Source organism: Lacerta agilis, chromosome 3 (assembly GCF_009819535.1).
Source record: "Lacerta agilis isolate rLacAgi1 chromosome 3, rLacAgi1.pri, whole genome shotgun sequence".
Lineage (NCBI taxonomy): Eukaryota > Metazoa > Chordata > Lepidosauria > Squamata > Lacertidae > Lacerta > Lacerta agilis.
The window spans coordinates 107,817,992-107,839,050 of record NC_046314.1 but is presented as its reverse complement, the minus strand read 5'-3'; the positions used below and the strand labels follow the sequence as shown (position 1 = coordinate 107,839,050).

Genomic DNA, 21,059 nt, shown 5'->3' with positions numbered 1-21,059 from the left:
CCGGCTCCCTCGGCCAATAAAGCGAGATGAGCGCTCCAACCCCAGAGTTGGACACGACTGGACCTAATGGCCAGGGGTCCCTTTACCATTACCTTTAATTTTGTAGTACAAATAATGTATTGAAGAAAACATTTCACATGCCAGCATTTAAGAATATAGAACCTTGTCTTCCTACATGGTCTTAGTTTGCATTTTTTATATGTCAGATTGTGGGAGCCTAATGATAACGAGTGAATTCCAGCTCTTTGGAGGCTGTAAACCGTGTCATTTTGCTCTTAAGCCCTTAAATGGCAGCATATGGTAGTTCACAGACTTTTGGAAGATACGGCCAGAACAAATGTAGATTTAAATAATGTGATGTGGTTCTTAAAATAATGTGTCAGTTGCAATGTTTTATTAGCTGCCATACCACGTACCTGCAATGTGTCATCCATAGGCAATTGCTTGGGTTCAATTCATCTTCAAGTTCACCTTGTCCAGTGAAAAGACAGAAGTTGACTAAATCTTCACTAAATGATTACTTGTATCATTGTCATATTTTGTAGATGGCAAGGTGGTTGAACTCATGCCCATTGTTGGGCATAACCTAACAGCAACACAAGCCTAGAGTGCAACAAGATAAATCTTTTAAACCTTTGATTATAAGACGTTGAGGAAAGCTTTCGGTTTTTCAGATGATAAAATGTTAGGGAACACTTTAAAAAGCGATGGAATGGAGTGGAAATGCCCTTTTTAAAGACAATACTACAGTCACGCAAAATGTGTAGTTTAAAGAGTTTATGCAAGGAAGTGCAGCATTAGAGGGGTAGTTCCTCCATATATTGCAGACATAAACAATAGATCAAGATTGATTTCTGCACCTAGACCAGTGTTTTTCAACCTTTTTTGGGCAAAGGCACACTTGTTTCATGAAAAAAATCACAAGGCACACCACCATTAGAAAATGTTAAAAAATTTAACTCTGTGCCTATATTGACTATATATAAAGTAATTTTTCAATTTTTCCCACGGCACACCAGGCAACATCTCACGGCACACTAGTGTGCCGCGGAACAGTGGTTGAAAAACACTGATCTAGACAGTGAGTGTTACTGTCTTCATGAGATAGTGAAGTGCGGCATGTGTCCTCCTAAAAACATTTGACCTAGTTTAGAGACACTGGGTGGGATTCAGCTTATGAGCCCCCGGCAGTAGAAGCCCCATGCAAGGACTTCCACTTGCACAGTGGATCTTCCCCTTCCCTTCCACTGCACATCCCCCATACCCTCCCCCAATTGGCTCTGTGGCAGTTGGGAGAACTCCTGGAACAGCGTACAGGGGGAGAAGAGGGGGATTCGTTTTGTCTGACAAGCTGCAAGGTAGTCCAAAAACAGCTGGAGACCCAAGTTTGGGAAACCCTGCTCAAGACTCTCAGCTATAGTCAACTAAAAAAATTGCAGAAGCAAAAGAAATTCTGCTTCTGCAGTGGAACGGGACTCACCCCCCCCCTCCAAATGCACAACCTGCACTGATCCCAGATCTGCTTCAGAGGGTTGAGGGAACTCCCGCAACAGATTTAGGAGGCTTGGGGTGTGGAAAAGAGGGGCAGCATTCTGTTGTGCAAGAAGAAATTCTTGGGCTGACAAAATATTTGCCTTAGCACTACACTGAATAACACACTATTGCTTGTAATGGAAGTCCATGTAGATTGTCCCTTGCTCAGTTTTACAACTGTAGAAGTTCTCCCTTTGCTCAAGCATAAGCCCTTTATTTGAGTTGTCTTTTTATGGGTGGAAGCCAAACTGATAATGGATGGGGATTTTACTGGGTGGGATTTTTCTAAGATTTTAAATGGATTTACGTTGCTCCTGATGTTTCAAGCTTGATTTTAAATATACTGTAACTTGAGTACTTTGATACCGAGTAGGATAAACACCTAAATTGCTAATACGTCATAAACAATACAACTTCTTGGTATTTCCCCCTTTCTGCCTCCCTCTTGTCTTCCAAAAGCAGAACACATGGAGGAGATATTTTCAATACTTGCCAACAACTGTGTTTTGGAAACAGTTTCTTTTATTTTGGTCCTTGGCTGCTGCTGCTGTGGCAACATGAAATTGGTGTACTTTTTGAGGTTTCTTGCTGCCTGCATAGCTCTAAGCATTCCAAATGAAGCGATGCTGGACGACTCTTCTGATTGGTAGTGTTATGAGCAGTAGTAGGTAGAAGGGACCTATATAATAAGCATGAGTAGCATCTTAATGACTTGATAACTGAGGTCCAAAGAGCTACTTCTGAAGACAGCCCAGGGCTTTATGCATGCCCATGAAATTATTTTTAACTTCCTTGTTTGAATAGGAATATTTCAATCATAGCATATATATAACCATCCCATGCCATGTTGCAAACACCTTGAAAGCTGCTTCAGTGATTTCTCTTAAGCCATGATTGAAAAACAGGCGCACACACACACACACACACACACACACACCGGTATGTGTAGTTTGTGTGACTTTTTGGATCTTCACTAATGCCTGTTGTCCTCATAACCTCAAAGCTTCCCCCTACTTTCTGGGGGCAAGCAGATACAGAGGAAACTCAGGTCATGTCCAGAGTAGGGAGATGCTTTGCTTGCCATAGACAGTACTGCACTCATTATTAACTAGTGTTTTTTATATTTCATTTCAGGGTCCTTATAAAGACTTAGCAAATAGAAACACTTAAGCTATAACTTGCAGAGAAATGACTACCAGTAGTTAATATTTGAGACTGTCCAGTACAGTTCCTTTTTCTGCAGTAATACTCCTGCAGCCATGCATTACACAAACAAAGAAATAACTATATGCCTAATTAATTACTGACATACTTCCTACCTTTTTTACCCTAAAGTAAAAGTAATATTCAGTACTTCGTCAGCTTTGATCATTGGACTTCTGTATCCATATATCACATGTTTAAACATTTTGACAATTTGATATTTTGATGAAGGGATATGTCCCCGTATATGTCATGAGCATGACAGTTTGTGATAGTCATTAACCTTTGGTTGAGGAGAGTTGCACAAGAAGCAACTCACTAGCTTATAGGTCCTGATTTTGTGTGTGCATTATGACAGTTTCATATAATGATGCATTTCTAAGAGTTGGACTATATCTAAAAATAACATGCAAACTCCAGTGTCAGAGAAGACTTTAATGAGATGGTGGGCCATTTTGGGAATAGGACAGTAGGAAGCAGAAAATGGCTATGACCTATTTATGTGTTACCCACCCACCTCCAGTTCTAAAAGTGTGTTAACATCTGTGTTTTGGCTTAGCAAAGTTACATTGACTTATGTGCAGTTGAACCATTTCCAAATGGGTGGAAACTTGTAAACACTAATATATCTATCTTGTTACTGTGTCTTTACAGATTATTAGGAGAGAATGGGGGGCATTAATCTGTACTATTTTATAATGACATGTTTTTAGCTCCTTAACTTCATTTAAAGGCTAGGATTGCCCCTGCCATGCACTGTGCCTGCCACTTCCTTCTCCTAGTTCACTAAATCTTTTATATAATCTTTTCACAGTCAGGCTCAACACATGCAGCACTTAATGCTAGAAAACTATCAAGAGGGTTAAAATAATGATGACTCACTGTTTTTGTTTTGTTTTTTACATTTTTTAGGTCAGATACACCTATTGAGAATGAGTCTAGCATAATCACTGTTGAGTCTGCAACTGATTTCTAAACTTGCAAGGCTTAAGAAATTGTAAAAACTCAGTCCTAAATTTCTTGTTGGAACAAAAACACTGGCTGGATTGTTCTGTTGAAGTCACAAGTGCTTGACTTCTAAAACTCTTTAAATTTGGTGTGGAGCAGCAAATTAGCAGTGCCAGTTTGATACCTCAGACAATCCACAGGGCAAATATAAATGTGTAGGGCTCCTGGTGCACTTTTTTGCACCTCAATTGGAGGTTATACAGATTGGATTGAGGCCTCATACATTCAGATCATACACCTAGTTATAGGGGTGGGCAATAATGTGGGTCTAATTGATCTCGTTGGCTTTTACTTCCCTCCATTGTTTCCCAAAGAAGCTTGGAGGGAGGAAAAAGACCTGAGTGAGAGGAGGAATCCTCTTTCCCCTGAAGAACCTGGATGGAGAAGGAGATGCAGAGGTTCATCGGGGACAGGAAAAGTCTGCTTTCATTAATTCATCAATTTCTTCTTACTAACTCTAGTCATCTTCATGTTGAATTCATTGTATGGATACTTAAAAAAATCTTAAGCTATGTTCCTATGCTGATTGGGCACAAGTTGACCATTATGACTGATAGACTTGTCTTTGGCAAATTGAAACAATGCTGTCCGTACCTAATGCTACTTACTGACTGCAGTGGGACTCTGGAGGGAAAAAAAGTGACTTGTAAATCTGTGGAATCTGCCTTACTAGCTGTGAAAGCATAGGCAGTATAGCGCAGGTGGATGCATTAGTTTAGTGGTACATGAAATAAGAGAGTAACTTGCAACAGTACAAAATCTGATTTTGCATTGCAACTATAATAATAGAGAACTTTGTGTCATAACTATGTAAAAATTGCTGTATTGTACAGGAAGATGAAAAGTTTTTGTCTGAAGTTTTTGCACAATTAACTGACGAAGCTACAGATGATGACAAAAGGCGTGAACTGGTAAGTCCGGTTTGGATGCTTTTAACTTGGGAATAGTGTGCTAATGCTACTGCCTCTTTTGCTAGAAATATGTGTTCTTTGTGTTGAGTAAAACTCAGATTCTGTTAATATCAGAAGCTGTATAAATGTTTACTTATTGGCTGTGTACTGGCAATTTCTGTATTGAAATGTTTCTTTCACCTCCTGCAGGTTAACTTCTTCAAGGAGTTTTGTGCATTTTCCCAGACATTGCAGCCCCAGAACAGAGACACGTTTTTCAAAACTTTGGCAAAGTTAGGAATTCTTCCTGCTCTTGAAATAGTAATGGTGAGTTGCATGATAAAGTGCAGGCAAGATTTGAGGTGTCTTGTTGGCTTGTCTTTACATTTTTGAGCTGTTGCACTTTTTCAAATTGTTCATAGGTTGACTGATTTTAATCCCAGTCTCTGATGTATGCAGAGCCTTTGAGAAAGATTCAGTTCATAGATATTCACATGATTACTGACTTATTTAAATATACAGTGATCACTGAAGTGACAAATATGTGTGTATAAAAACAGAGCACTAAGATTCAGTGATCATGTTTAGGTATCCAACAGACAGAGGAAAAAGGTGTTGTTGTTTCAAATTTGTATCCTTTAATTCACCTTGGGTTGCACTCAGAGTTGCTCTTCCACCAACAGAAGGGCTCTTCCATTTGTGGAAGATCCAGCAGAGGGCCCTGCAGCAGTGGTTTTTACAATTTCCCCTTGTAAACTCTGGTGCCACCTGCTATGCAGTTCCAGAAAGTTATCCAACCCTCCAGAGCAATTTCTCTGGAGCCTGCAGGAGGAAGGAAGATTCCAGAAAAATAACACACACACCTTTTTCTGGTAGGAGTATCCTTTGAGCCAAAGACCCACTCACAGGAACTCTGAATCAGCACAGCATCTTCACAAATAGCCACTAATCCTGCATATACAGTTTTTAAGTACCTGAATTTCAAGGCAACAAAGTTGGACTTTTTGCTTACCATTTTTTTTTAAGTCCAAATCTACACTATTAGATTTGCAGCCGTAGACTTGAGGATGAATAAAGAAAGCTTTTGTACCCATGACTTGTAGAAATAGCATTACTATCATTTTGTATATTTAAAATCAGAGTTTCACTGCATTTTAATAGCTATATATAGCATTACTGGTGCTGTGGGTGGTGCTGTGGTGTAAACCACTGAGCCTTGGGCTTGCCTACCGGAAGGCCAGCGGTTCGAATCCCTGCGATGAGATGAGCTCCCATTGCTCAGTCCCAGCTCCTGCAAACCTAGCAGTTTGAAAGTGCGTCAGAGTGCAAGTAGATAGGTACCGCTCCAGCGGGAAGGTAAACGGCGTTTCTGTGCACTGCTCTGGTTTTGCCAGAAGCGGCTTAGTCGTGCTGGCCACATGACCCCGAAAAACTGTCTGCGGACAAACGCTGCCTCCCTCGGCCAGTAAAGCAAGATAAGCGCCGCAACCCCAGAGGCGTTCGCAACCGGACTTAACTGTCAGGGGTCCTTTACTTTTACCTTTTTATAGCATTACTACCTCCATAATACCTCTTTTTCACTGTTAATATGATTTTCATTTCAGGGCATGGACGATCTGCAAGTTAGATCTGCTGCTACAGATATATTTTCTTATCTGGTAGAATTCAGCCCATCCATGGTGCGGGAATTTGTAATGCAGGAAGCCCAGCAGAGTGACGATGTAAGAAAGATGCAGTATGCTTATATGATACGGCTGGCAATGGCCATTCCTACCACTGTGTCCCTTATTTTATTAAGTCAAAAATGTAGTGTTCTTCAGTATTTGACGCACACACCCAGTCTAAGATTACAGACTTGTATTCTGAACTATAATTTGGGCTGACAATGAGAGCTTCCTGAAGTGTTACACCTGACATGTTTGATTCATTTAGCAAACAAAGGTTCGCTGTGGAAGAGTGTTCTCCAGCAAGGGTTGCATCAGTCCTGGGCCACTGGGTTCCCATTTACTACTCCACTGTTGGTTGCTCATGGCAAGGCAGTGTTACTCCTCGCCTTCTTTTGTCTCATAGGTGTCCCGGATTTTATTTTATTTTTTAATTACACACCCAGAGTTTGTATCTGGGGGTGGGTACTCTGGTTTGGAGCTTGAACGTTTCTTTCTCTCTCTAAATTGTGAGCAACTACAAAACTCAAATAATAATCAGAAGTAGTAATTTGGCTGCAAATCTCATAACACTCATAGCACTGGCTCCCGGTGGAGTACAGGGTCAGGTTTAAGGTGCTGGTTTTGACCTTTAAAGCCCTATGCGGCTTAGGACCCTCGTACCTAAGGGACCGCCTCTCCTGGTATGTCCCATGTAGGACCTTAAGGTCTTCAAAATAATAATCTTTTGGAGGTCCCAAGCAACAAAGATGCTAGGTTGGCCTCAACTAGGGCCAGGGCCTTCTCAGTATTGGCCCCGACTTGGTGGAACAGTCTATCACAAGAGACCAGGGCCCTGCGGGATTTGGCATCTTTCCGCAGGGCCTGCAAGACAGAGCTGTTCCACCTGGCCTTTGGGTTGGTTTCTGTTTGATATTTATGCTTCATTCTTTTATTGGTGGGTTATTTGAAAATGAGACTGCAGTTTTAATATTGATTTTTAAATTTGTAATTTAATCTGTTATTTTAAATTGATTGTGTTTATGTTTTTGTTGTGATTTTAATTAGTGTTAGCTGCCCTGAGCCCGGTTTTTGGCTGGGAAGGGCGGGGTATAAATAAAAATTATTATTATTATTATTATTATTATTATTATTATTATTATTATTATTATTATTATAACAGAGGCAGCAGCTAGAGAAGGAGGGTCCTGGTACTCTTACACTTAACTTTTATAAAGCTCTCTTATGGAAGCTCTAGAAAGAGTCACCAGGTAATTTGAAGGCTTTTGGTGTATCACAATCTAGGCAGGTCATATTGGGCCTCCATAGTTAGGTTTCTTTCCCATCTCCTCACTGTTGCATCTAGATATACTGCAAACAACATGTCTTCTTGTACATGTGCTGCTGGAAGAAACTACATGTAAGCAAACGTGCATGAATTGTTGAGCAAAAATAGTGTGGCAGTCCCTGAAGGCAATAGGTATCTTGGGTAGCAAGTAGCCACTAGGCAGTTAACCCTGCCTATTAGCTTAAATTTGCAAAGGGTTCATTGTAAAATTCTGTTGTCTTTAACACACAGTCTCCATAGCAGAAACATAGCATATGGTTTAAATGCTGAATAGGCTACATAGCAATAAAAATGACTTCATGGGTGAAAAAATACCTAAGAACTACCATATTACAATTTTATTTTATCACAATTTATTAGCCTTTCTTCACTTTAAGGCTCCAGGACAGGCTGCAACAATCAGAACACAATGTTATTATTGAAAAGCAATATTGCATAATATTATAAACTGTTTAAAACAACTTAAAATTACAAAAATAAGGAAAATCTTAAAAATTTTCATGGAGTGTTCACTTGTGATGTATAAGCGAACACTCCATGAGTTCTTTTTTTACCAAGAGGAAATAAACATCCTCATCAATAAAGGTGGCAAATTACACAAGCTCAGTAATTGGTACCCTGAGAGATGGTAGCCAAAATCAAAAACTGTCAGATTCCAATTTTTACCCTCCCACCCACCAAAAAGGGGAAAAAATACTATGTACCTTTGTTAAATTTCTGAAAGCGTGTCTGATTTGTCTCTTGTTTGTTTCAGGATATTCTCCTCATAAACGTAGTCATTGAGCAAATGATCTGTGACACTGACCCCGAGCTTGGGGGCGCTGTTCAGTTAATGGGGCTCTTGCGTACTCTAATTGATCCTGAGAACATGTTGGCCACAGCTAATGTAAGAAAATGGAAAGGGGTAAAGAAACTTTACTGTCTAAGAAACATGTTGACTAAAACCTACTTGTCTTTCAGCACACTTTGTAACTATTTGCAAAAATGTGCATTAGCTTTGCATTTCTGGAAAATATACTTGGAAGCATGTTTTTTTCTTTAAAATATACGTACATATATGTTTCCACCACTCAGCCACAAAACTGGAATGGTAGTTTTACTTCATCTCAAATGTCGTTCCCACAGCATGATGTAAGAACGTTTTATTTTAGACCATGTGCGTGACTTTTCATATGCGTGGAGATTCCAGTACTTGTACACCGTTTTTTGTTCAGTTCAAACATTGTCCACTCTTGGATTGAATGATGAGTTCTCCTGCTATGTCTGCTGCCCAGGGGATTGAAGGACCTTAACACCATATATGGAATGGGTGACCTTTGAGCTCCACAAGGCAGGTGGGGCATGGTTAATACCATTGCCAACAAACTAAGGTCTTACATAATCTGGGCTGGGAGCAAGTGTTTATATAGTAAAAAACTTTTTTTCAGTCTGGTGCAATGGAAAGAGTTGGGGATTTTAATTTAGAAGGACCAAGTTCATGCTCTCAACCTGAAGGTTACTAGCTAGGTAAGCTGCCATGGTGGCTTTGAGGTGAAACACAAAATGTGTTGCGATTTCGTATTCCATTGTGGCTGCACAATGATAGAAATAAAACCAGTGCTCCATAGCTGTGTGAATGTTTATGCTGGTGCGTGCATGCCATATTGTCGTTTAAAGCATCTGAGTCCTGCCTTTCATTATATGGGTCTCAAGGTATCTTACAGCGTATCTTAAAACTGCTGCTCATAAAACAATTTAAAGAGGAAATAAAACACGGGAGTTTAATTTTACAACAGCCGCATCCTCAAGAGCCGTTTAAAATCATCAAGCCGCTAAAACTCAGGAATGTTAAACACATGGGAATGTGTCTTTTTAAAAAAGGGGGGGGATTTATCTGGTGCCTGAAAAGCAACAGTTTGGATTCTATGCTAATGGGTGAGGAAAGGAAGTTGCATAACTTAGGGCAGAGAAGGGTCTTCCTTTCTGCCCTGCCCCACCTCATTAGGGTGAGGCCACACTAATTTTACAGATTTTTAAATTTATTGTATTCATACAATTTATATACCGCTTGATTGCCCAAAAAAACCCTCAAAGCTATTTAAAACATTCAAATAATAATAATAATGGGAACGTGATGGCTTGCATCTCTTCTGGGTAGAAGATACCTTGAATGCGCTGAATGCAGCATCATTGATTTCTCTTTGTTTGTTTGGTTGGTTGGTTGTTTGTTCCTTGTCAGCTTCATGACTTTACATGCTGTTAGCATATTTGCTAATCTAGTTAGTATTTTCCGTTTCAGAAAACCGAGAAAAGTGAGTTTCTCAATTTTTTCTACAACCATTGTATGCATGTCCTCACTGCTCCACTTCTGGCAAACACATCAGAGGACAAAAGCGACAAAGGTAAGATCAGATGTTTTGTTTGTCTTTTCTGCCTTGTCTTCTTCTATCCACGTTTCCGTATTTCAGACTCATGCAGCTGTTTGCAAGACAAACTGTGTTTTTGTTGTGCGGATTAATTTACTCAAACCGAGACTTGCATACTTTTATGCCCCGGTTGTATTCAGCTGTCCCTGGCTTGCAGAAGGCTGGTGGAAGGAGCGTGTGGCCTGCTTCACATGGATTAGTGTTGCATACGTGAACTTGCGTGCTGCCATTATCTTCTAGCAAATTTACAAGGAGGAGATTGGACCTATAGCTTCCTCTTTGAACTAACCACATTTCCTCATTATGGGCAAGCCTAAACCAACTGTCGTTGGGGAAGAAAGCCAGCTTCAAACTGAGGTTTAGGTCTTTGGCTTGTTTCCCTAAGCCAGCCTTCCCCAACCTTGTGTCCTTCAGATGTCACAACTACTGTCAGCATGGCCAGTAGTCCAAAACAACTTCAGGACACGGGGTTGGGGAAGGCTGTCCCTAAACATAGTTGGAAACTAAAGCTAACACTTGTAGTGTCTTCAGGGCTGTGCCAGAGGAGCAAGTAAGGCTCACCCAGGCTTGTATGTATCCCTTTTGCTAACCTGCTTTAGCATTAACATCTAAATGCTGTGTTTGTGGTTAGTACAAATGCAGTCGTATCTTGGTTCTCAAACGCCTTGTGACTCAGATGTTTTGGCTACCCAATGCCACAATCTTGGAAGTGAGTGTTTCGGTTTGCAAACATTTTTTGGAAGCCGAACATCCAACGCAGCTTCTAATTGAGTGCAGGAAGCTCCTGCAGCCAAATCGGAAGATGTGCCTTGGTTTTCGAACGTTTTCTGAAGTTGAACAGACTTGCAGAGTGGATTCCGTTCAAGAACCAAGGTAGGACTGTACTGTTGTAAAATTGCAGATTTTTATGGGTTCTCGTTTTCACCCACTCCCGAGTACTGAAAATTCTGGTCTTCAGGGGCTTCAGTTCTTCAAACAGCCTTCTGTCGTTGGATTTTAACTGCTGATATTGACTGCGCTTTGTAATTTTTTAGACAAAAAACTCTTGCATTATGATGTACAGTGCTTCACTTTTGAGTTACTCCAAAATACTTTCAGAAACCAAGGGATCTCTTGAGAAACTGTCTCATCGTCTTTGCCTAGCATACTGACTCAGGTGTAGCTTCCTCTCTTCCTCTCTCAAGCCCATGAGGAAAGAGAAGCTTCCAGTTTTAAAGCAACTACTGTTTCCCTTGGTATCCAAACATGAGGAGTTGTGATCTGAGAGCAAGATAGACTTGTTCTTACTTGCTGTAGTTTAAACAAATCTTTGTTTCCAGCATAGGGATGTCAAAGGGAACTGTGTTTAGTTTAAAACTTGAAGCTTCTCTACATAGGCTCGGAAGGAGAAGAGAGGAAACACACAAACCCAAGGCTTATGCAGGCTTGGTCAGAAAGTGGGAAACCACAGTTTCCTGTTGTGTGTGAACCAGGCTGCTGATTTTTCAGGCACAGTGGTTTCTCACAAAAATAAACCCATATCTATAAAAGTCACTTAAGCATTTCTGAGATTCAAAGGTTGCTGCAATTAAAGCAAAGTAGAATGGGGTCAGTAACTTGTTTTTGTAGCTTTTTGGAAACCTCTCCATGCTGACTTGCATGTCTCCTATCTTTTACCACCAACTTTTAGTGGCTAACGCAGTACTACTCACAGATGGAGTACATGTGTGCAACTCCAATGGTGCTACAGACAAAACTAGGTGGGCTCTGATGCCTGACAGCCCCCTTCAAAAAGAGTTTGAGTGGGCTTCTTGTGCTGCACATGCGAGTCAGAAGTTGTCAGACCTTGAAATAAAATGTATACCTCGTCTTGAAATATTTTCTGTTTGCCACAGCCATTAAGCAGGCAACTTAACAGTGCTAAATCTTTTCACTTTTTAGATGTGGTAGTTGGAAGCAACAAGAGTAATACAATTTGCCCAGGTAGGTGGAAGCATTTGTGATTTTTTTTCTTAACTCCCCCCCACCAACTTATTACCAAACTTAAAACCATGGAGAGACCTGGTCTGAATAGAGACATTGGATTATCTCATTATACAGGACAAAGCTATTTTTAGCCATCTCACCCCTTGCTTTTTCCTGTAAGACCAATTGCAGTTGTTAACAGTCGTCAACAGCTTTACCTCACCTGTCACCCATTCCCACCACCCTTCGGAGTAATACCCCTCCCCACCCTCTCACTATATATAAGGGTCTGTTTCAGTGTATCTGAAGAAGTGTGCATGCACATGAAAGCTCATACCAAGAACAAACTTAGTTGGTCTCTAAGGTGCTACTGGAAGGATTTTTGTTTGTTTGTTTCGACTACGGCAGACCAACACGGCTACTTACCTGTTTGTGAATACAGCCACTCCTCTGCAAGCAGGCTTTTCACAAATCTCTAGACTTTTGGTGTGCTGTAGCCACAGGCAAGACTGGCTACCAAGGGATTTTAGAGAACTTTCAGAAACACTCCTGGACATTTAAGGACAGGGGTCAGCAAACTTTTTCAGCAGAGGGCCAGTCCACTGTCACTCAGACCTTGTGGCTGGACTATATTTTGGAAAAGAAGAAAAAAGAAGCAATTCCTATGACCCACAAATAACCCAGAGATGCATTTTAAATAAAAGCACACATTCTACTCATGTAAAAACACACAGATTCCCAGACCATCCGCGGGCCAGATTTAGAAGGCGATTGGGCCAGATCTGGCCCCTGGGCCTTAGTTTGCCTACCCATGTTTAAGGAGGTACATGAATCTCCTGTAGCATCAACTACTGATTTGATACAGTTACTGAGGACTGTTTTACTGCATGTTTGTTTGTTTGTTTGTTATTACGTTTTTATTAACTTTAGTAAACCTGAGCCTCCTTAAGTAATCAGAAAGGCTGGGTACAAAAGGTTTTAAATAAAAACAATGCTAGACCTAGGATCCCAGCTTGTGCTTAAGAGAACTCTGCTCCATGGCAAACGTTTTCGATCTCAAGCTTGCTTGACATAAATGTCTGGCTTGGAGAAAGTCTTACTCCTAGGCGAACACTATTTTTGTCGTGACTTTGGCATTTGCAGCGTTCATTGTATCTAACTGGGTTTTGTTCCTTTGGCAGATAACTACCAAACAGCACAGCTGCTTGCCTTAATTTTGGAGCTGCTCACCTTTTGTGTGGAACACCACACATATCACATCAAGAACTATATTATGAACAAGGATTTGCTGAGAAGAGTGTTGGTCTTGATGAATTCAAAACACACCTTTTTGGCACTGTGTAAGTAGCAGGTCAATTTTCATTTTCTAAACTGGCTTCTAGACCAGCTTTCCTCAACTTGATGCACACCAGTTGTTGAACTCTTAGATTCCTATCTGCTCCAGTCAGCATGGTCAGCGTTGATGGGAGCTGTAGTCCAATATCCTCTGGAGAACACCAGGTTTGGGAAGGCTGTCCTAGATGTCATAGTTTGCTGCTGGTCAGTAAACTGGACTACTCCTTTCAGCTTGTGTAAACAGAAAGGACCCTCTTAAAATGCTTGTTAACATTGCAGGTGCTCTTCGTTTCATGAGGAGGATAATCGGCCTAAAGGATGAGTTTTACAACCGTTATATCACCAAAGGAAACCTGTTTGAGCCAGTCATAAATGCTCTTTTGGATAATGGAACTAGGTACAATCTGCTGAATTCAGCAGTCATTGAACTTTTTGAATTCATCAGAGTGGTAAGTTGTGCTTTCAATTCCAATAAACCTTTTAGGCATGTGTGAGCTTTAGATTTTGCTGCTGAACGCTGAAAATAACTGTGTGTGTTGTTGGCATCCATCTGTCTTGGGAGACGGTGGAGGAGTGAGCCTTTGGGGGTGAGGTCAAACTGTTGGCAGCTTGCAGTGCATGCTGTGGCTGTAGAGGCTGACACAGCACCTGGGACAGATGACAGCAGCTGGTAGTACTGCTGCAGATGGACCATGGTTTTTCTTCGCTCTGCGCTCTTACCAGCGGTGCTGCGGTCTTCTGCAAGGCATTCCCACACAGGAGGGTTGATGTCACCAGTCTTCATGTCATGTTTGCAGACATCTTGTAACATAGAGTTGATCTGCCAATGGGCCTGGTGCCTGAAGTCAGCTCCCTGTATGGGGGTGGACCATTACTACTAGAGTATGACATGGAAAGGACTGAATCTTGAGTCCATTCCCTATTCTCTCTCCCTCCCCTGCTGGCCTTTCCCAACAATGCCTCTTGAGCAGCTGTGTCCAGCCTTTCCTGTTCCAGAGGGTTTTCCTGGTTCGGCCACGTGCGACTTGCCACTCACCAGAGGGCGATGCAACACTCTGCATGGGGAGCATGGCAAGTGGGTTTGTTAAACCCTGCATGCGAGCCACAGACTTGTTCTCATATTTTGTTCGGACTCTTTAAAAGTGTCTTGACAGGCCTACGTAAATGCCTTGGAGAAGCCTTCCCCAGCCTGACACCTTCCAGATGTTTTTGACTCCCAGCTTCCATCACCCCTGACTATTGGCCATGCTGGCTGGTGTTAGTGTAATCCAAAACGTTGGAAGGGCACCAAGTTGGGGAAGGCTGTCCTAGAGCTTTACTGGCTGTGCTATTCAGAATAAGAGTATGGGACACTCTTCTGCTATAAAAACTGTCTGCGTTAGCTGCAGAGAAACTCTCATGTGTGTGCTTTTGCTCAAAACGTTTTGACTTCTACACCTACCACCAGCTGCCAAAAGAAAGGAGCAGCTGAACAGGGTAGTTGACTCAAAATTCTCATAATGGAAGCCAGGTTTCTAGTGCGCTCTATGACTAGAACACTCTCCTTCCTTCCCTGCTGTGCATCTTGATTTCCACAGTGATTTTCCAGGAATTCATATCCAAAACACATGATAGAACACTTTCCCCATTTAAATGCAAAAGGAAGTTAATTGGGCTCGTAAAGCTGGTTTCATTTACTGGTTTTGAGTCAGTGATTTTTTTTTCCAGAGTATGTTAGTAATTTCAAGCTAATAGGTGGTGTTCAACTGCAGTTTGCATAGATCAGACCCATTGAAATTAAAGCTCCTGAGTTCTACTCTGGGTAAAACTTAGTTGAGTGTTGCTGTTTCTGAGTGTCAGCAATGATCATAATGTTCACACTTCATTTTTTCCAGCCTGTTATGCAAACATCACAAGCAGGAAAAGGGGGCAGCTTGAGGCAGTAGGGTGGCTAATTCAAAATCATTCTTCACACCCACAGAGATCTAAATAGAACTAATTTGAAAAATCTGTGTTAGAAGTAGTATGACTTCTGCCCCTACAGGCGTTGCAGCCGTGACTGATGTGCCACGGTTGTGTCAATAGGCGGCAGAGAGGAACAGGCTATGTCTACGCTCAGTGTTCTGCAACCTGTGAGCACTCAGAATGATTAGTAGCCTGACAGGTGTAGTAATGAAAATAAAAGAAATAGTATTGCTTATTTGAATTTAAATCTCACTCTTCTCTCATAGGTGTATTGACATTTTTAAAGTCTTTTAACCCATTAAATTGCTTCTCTTCAAATTTCTGGGAAATTGAGGGAGCTGTCAGTCTTACAGAAAGCCATGAGGCTGTTTCATTTTTCTTCAGCCTAGAAGGGATATCCCCAGGGTCTATAAAACACACAGTACACCTTTCAGGCTTGGAAGAGCACCACTTATACTAAGAGTTCTGCCACAATCTTATCCCTGTTTGGCAGGAAGCAAACTGGATGTCACATGGAGATGAATACAGTAGCCCCTTTAGTTTGATTCCATTTTTGTAAGTGCTGCACCAAAAGCTTCTGTGAATTAGTAGAGGAAAATAATTTGGAAGGGGGCAGGTGTTTTGACTCTTAACTCTTACCACCACCACCCTATTTCAGAATTGTATTTGTGTATACAGCCATAGGGTTTGTGGCTACAGAGTTCTCTGCATATCTTTGGCCTGTTAGCTCAGGTAGCACACAAGCATATGAGTGAATCGTCTGGAATTCCTCCTTGTGTACTTTGCCAGAGGGTATTACTTCAGTAAAGTATTCCTGAGGAGACAGGCTGCTCGATCACAAAACCCAAGTTTCAAGCTTAAATAACTTTTACCCTTTTGCTGTGAAGGGAAAAGTTGGCATTTAACTGCAGTGATGGGCTGAGATTGATATCTGTTTTCTTATTCAGCTTGGTAACGCTAGCCTTTGTTTTGTGTTAACGCAGGAAGATATCAAATCACTTACTGCACATATAGTTGAAAACTTTTATAAGGCACTTGAATCCATTGAATATGTTCAAACGTTTAAAGGACTGAAGACAAAATATGAGCAAGAGAAAGACAGACAAAGCCAGAAACTGAACAGGTATCCCTCTTGATACTAAATGTCAAACTGAAAGCACCTTTGCATGGCCTTTGTAGCAGGTTTCATAAACTGTTCCTGCCTTGCTTGTCCTGTTAATGATACTGTCACATGTGCCGGCCTTTTCTTACAAAGAATGCACAGTATATAACAATAGAGTGTTGTACTAGGTCAGGACTTTTTGCAGTTAGTACATTTCTCTCTCTGCTTTACAACTTCGAGACTTTTGGATCTCAGCATTTTGTTTCCCAGCTTGCTTTGAAAAGCATGTTGCTTAATTTCAAAACAAAGGTGAGGAAACTAGAATTAGGCCACAGGTATGTGGAAGGAAATTTTATGTTGCTTGGATCTCTTGAGACTCTGACTTGGTAAGGCATCCTGAAAGCTGAAGGGGGGGCAGCAAATACGATTGTTTTAATGCATTAATACAATATATCCAGGGGTGAGGGGGAATCTCCCCCTTTAGGGAAGTTCTCATGGTGGGATTTTGTCATGGTGAGAGGAACAGAGATTAGTTGAGCCAACAAGTAGGCTGGTGCAGAGCAGCCCATAATTTCTGAAAGTGTTAGAAGACCCTGAAAGACTAGTTGGCTTCTGTGGAAGTTCAGATGGCCCACAATCCTATAAAAGGCTTCCCTAAGCTCCTAAGAGGAAGACCAGGATGCTGGTATTAACTAACTACTCTCAGGGTTGTTTTCTGCTAACTTCTCCATACCGTACCAACCAAGCATGGTCTAGCTTATATAGCCCCCCCCCCCGAGTGTGTCAGATTTTGAGCGTTTTTGTGTGTGTATTTTACAGTGTCCCATCTATACTGCGTAGCAACAGGTTCCGTAGAGATGCTAGAACCTTGGAGGATGATGAGGAAATGTGGTTCAATGAAGATGAAGAGGAGGAGGGTGAAGCAGTTGTACCCCCTGTAGAAAAATCGAAGTCAGAGGACGATTTTCCAGATAGTTATGAGAAATTCATGGAAACAAAAAAAGGTATTCCCCCCATTTTTGGCATGCTTCCCCCAGTTGGAAGTGCCATTTGAAGAAGTAGTTCAGTTGAGCTGCTGTATGCATCCCGGCTTATATAGATCATTTATCTTAATGACAATGCTAAACAAATTATTATTTTTCCCCCAATAGCAAAAGAGAGTGAAGACAAAGAGAATCTCCCCAAAAGAACTTCAGCAGGTGGTTTCAAATTCACATTTTCCCACTCCGCCAGTGCAACTAATGGAGCAAATAGTACAAACAGTAAATCTGTAGCAGCTCAGACATCGCCAGCAAGTTCAAATGGTTCTTCTTCTAAGAATGCCAATTTGACTGCAGCAGTCACAGCCACAAAGGTGAGCCAATTGGTATCATTGATGATGGTGAGAAATCCCCTTCAAATGTATAAATCTGTTCTTAAAGCCCAGAGGGGAGACCTTCCTCACTGTACTTACCTACGAGGTAAAGCTGGTGGGACATAGTGGGCTTCCCCAGTGTCAGTCTCTTACAACACAGCATTGTTTTGGTCTGCAGTTCGCTACAGCTTGAGTATAAATGTGACAAAACTTTGCTGATTAGGATGGGCATTTTGCTGAGAGCTGACATTGGGATTCATGCGCTTATGGCTCTTTAGTGTGGGGGTGGTACTTTTAATACTGCTTTTGAATGTTAGTCAGTTGGAATGTCTGGTAGTCAGCCAGGGTAACACATTTAAAATATAGTACAGTGGTACCTCTGGTTACGTACTTAATTCGTTCCAGAGGTCCGTTCTTAACTTGAAACTGTTCTTAACCTGAAGCACCACTTTAGCTAATGGGACCTCCTGCTGCTGCGGCGCCACCAGAGCACGATTTCTGTTCTTATCCTGAAGCAAAGTTCTTAACCTGAAGTGTTATTTCTGGGTTAGCGGAGTCTGTAACCTGAAGTGCATGTAACCCGAGGTACCACTGTATTAACCCAGTGACAGAATTATCCATGTCATGTTAAGGAACTCCAGTGCCATTTTTAGGGCTCAGAGTGTTCCATAGAGGCCACAGAAATTCTGGCTTGTGTCAAAAATATATGAAAATCTGCTGGAAACCACAGGAGGGGAGAGTGTGCTCTGTCTCTCGGATCTTGCTTGCAGAAGTGAGATGCTGTGTGAAATGGGATCCGGGACTAGATGAGCCACTGACCTGATCCCACAGGGTTCTTCGTATGCACTTAAATGGATCATTTCCACTAGTTTGAAATACAGGGACTGTATCTCATAATGCTGTTTTCCAGGTTATGTGGGACATTTGAGCAGCCAGCCCAATGGCTTTTGTTTGAAGGGCTTAATGCTTATTTTAACTCTTCCTACTTCAGGCACGCTTTGAGCACAGCAGATCTGACCTGCAAGAGGCATCAGTTTATCTTTTTGCTGTTTAATAATGGTTTCTGATTATTACTCAGGACAATCAGGGGCTGCATCTGCGGTCAGGCTCCATAACACATGAAAAGAGACGAAGGTCCATGTAGCTTAGCCTCTTGTTTACCACAGTAGTCAGTCAGATGCTGCCAAAAAGCCAAATGCAGCAGTATTCCTTCCTTGATATTTGCCCAAACCATCTGGTTGTGAGAGAGTCACCACCTCAGCATGGAGATGCCATTTAACTATCATAGTTAATAGCCAATGATAAGGTCTCATCTTGCAGTAGCATATTCCGTAAGATAGAAACATACCATTGTTGTCTTTAAGGACTTGCCCCCTATGTGCATACGGAGTAATACCTAATCCTCATTCTGAAATTATGGCAGATATATACATGGGGTATACATGTCTTCATATGAAATGTAATCTTTGCTCTTGTTGGAGCCAGTGGCTACCTCAGGCTACCCCAAGTGATGCTCTTAGTTTTCCCTGCATATGCTGGCAGCTAGTGGGGGAGTCATTTTGCAACAAGATTGTTCTCAAGAATTCTTTTCAATATGAGCCTTTTCTTTGCCTTCAAACAGGGAAGTTTAGTCGGCCTTGTGGATTATCCAGATGATGAGGAAGAAGATGAAGAGGAGGAAACATCCCCAAGGAAAAGACCTCGTCTTGGCTCTTAAGAATATTGAAACAAACTCTAATTGAGGGTGCTTAAATGCTGTGACTGAACTAAATAGTCTGACAGAAAGCTTTCTCCCTGGAAAATACACGAGAATGCAAGGAGTAGCAAAAGAAACTCGACTAGAAGGGTTTAGTTCTGAGAACACCAGGCTTCCAAAGAACCCATTCTCTTTCTAGTCAGTGAGTCTGCCATTCGGGCTGTTAAAAATTAAACTGAAATGGTGGGTTACTAATCAGCACCTGGATGACAGGTTGCCAGCAAAAGAACATCTCGGGCTCTGTGAGGGGATGGGACAAGTAACTTTTTTGATATTGCAGGGTTTCCCCAAGCTAGAAGAAAATTGTAAGGCTTCAGTTGCAAACCTAGTAACATGACTTTGTAATGGTGCTGTCCATTGTGGGGTTTTTTTAAGCAGTTGCCTCTTTTAAATGATTCTCTTTCCATAAAAAAAGAATTCAAAAGTTGGGGACCACTACTTGCACAGTCAGCCAAAACACAAGAGGGTATCATCACCCTGCTATGTAGTGCATGTTGAGTGGCAAATGGATTTCTTCCCCCTCCCCCATCTCTAGTTTTTGGGAGGAAAAAAGAAGCTTAGTTCAAAATTGAAGATGACTACAAGAAGCTGTTTAGGAAGGCTGGTACCCAAGGCTCATCAGCTTACAGTAAAATATATAGAAAACATCGATCAATAAGTCCTAGTGCTTAGAAGCAGCATCTGAGTTGCAACTACCAGTAGCATCTTACGGGAAGCCAGGAATGGAGTTGCTCCCTACTAGCTTCAGCATTTTTTCCCCTTGAGGTATCTGCATTTCACATTTGCAAGAGTAAAAGAGAGAGTACTGTGAAATGCCAGAAGGTTTGGGGGCATAGTCATTTTTAACCAATAATGATTGGGAGGTGGAGTCAACACGCAGCACCTTGAACCTGGGAGTGGGGGGGGGGGGATAGTACAAAGGCTGCTTCTTAACACATTCCATGTATTTAAGCAAATTTCAAAAAAAAGTACATTAGGTAAATTTATTGAGGCAACCATTTTGAGACCTTTTTTATTTTGAGAGCAAGTGAACTGTAAATATTTTAATGTTAGTTTGGCCATATATGATCTGAGATCATGCAGAAGAGAGAATTCCCCAAACTACAAATTGCATTAAGAGTGATAATGAACTATGAAACCAGCAGCAATTCACCATATAGATCACTCTTGCAATGTGTTAGGGTCCATTTCTCCTGGAACAGTTACTGACACAGTTTCCCTGTTTTGGAGATTTTGTAGTTAATTTTAATTTTAGCTATTGTTTGCAAAAGATGGGCTGACTGTGTAGATATGAAGTATAGTTTTTCCATGAAACAGAAGTTTATTTTGTATTGAAAAAGAAAACCACTGTACTTGTTTTACACCATTTGTATACATGTGGTGATATTAATGCTGAACTGTAAAATTCAGGAATTAAAATGTGACCCTGTAATTCCATAATTATTGGTTTTGTTTGGTTTGTTGTAAATGGTAAGTTAATTCAGATTTTGAAATGTGGCCATTTTAGAGGATTTTAATGAGATAGTTATTTGTACAAATTAATCACATGCCACCAAACCAAAACTAGCGAAAAAAATGAATGTTCCTAGATTTG

At 41.2% G+C, this 21,059-nt stretch overlaps 1 protein-coding gene and 1 non-coding gene across 5 annotated transcripts in view; both read left to right on the top strand.

Moving 5' to 3' along the window:
* PPP4R3B (protein phosphatase 4 regulatory subunit 3B) overlaps nt 1–20,905 on the top strand; it is a 30,046-nt gene extending 9,141 nt beyond the window's left edge. The window contains exons 5-16 of one of the 4 annotated variants that reach the window (XM_033145111.1): nt 4,578–4,655; nt 4,845–4,961; nt 6,239–6,355; nt 8,380–8,529; nt 9,904–10,006; nt 11,951–11,992; nt 13,156–13,314; nt 13,589–13,758; nt 16,237–16,376; nt 17,196–17,359; nt 17,507–17,709; nt 19,331–20,905. In XM_033145111.1, coding sequence (XP_033001002.1) covers nt 4,578–4,655; nt 4,845–4,961; nt 6,239–6,355; nt 8,380–8,529; nt 9,904–10,006; nt 11,951–11,992; nt 13,156–13,314; nt 13,589–13,758; nt 16,237–16,376; nt 17,196–17,359; nt 17,507–17,709; nt 19,331–19,426 — 1,539 coding nt within the window. In that variant the 3' untranslated portion in view covers nt 19,427–20,905. Of the gene's footprint in view, nt 1–4,577; nt 4,656–4,844; nt 4,962–6,238; nt 6,356–8,379; nt 8,530–9,903; nt 10,007–11,950; nt 11,993–13,155; nt 13,315–13,588; nt 13,759–16,236; nt 16,377–17,174; nt 17,360–17,504; nt 17,710–19,330 lie in introns of those variants that run through there. The other 3 variants (XM_033145109.1, XM_033145110.1, XM_033145113.1) reach the window with 3 other exon arrangements.
* On the top strand, nt 15,320–15,453 carry LOC117044848. Its single transcript, XR_004426374.1, has one exon. It is a non-coding gene; the product is annotated as a small nucleolar RNA SNORA17 (small nucleolar RNA).
* Nucleotides 20,906–21,059: the final 154 nt, after the last annotated feature.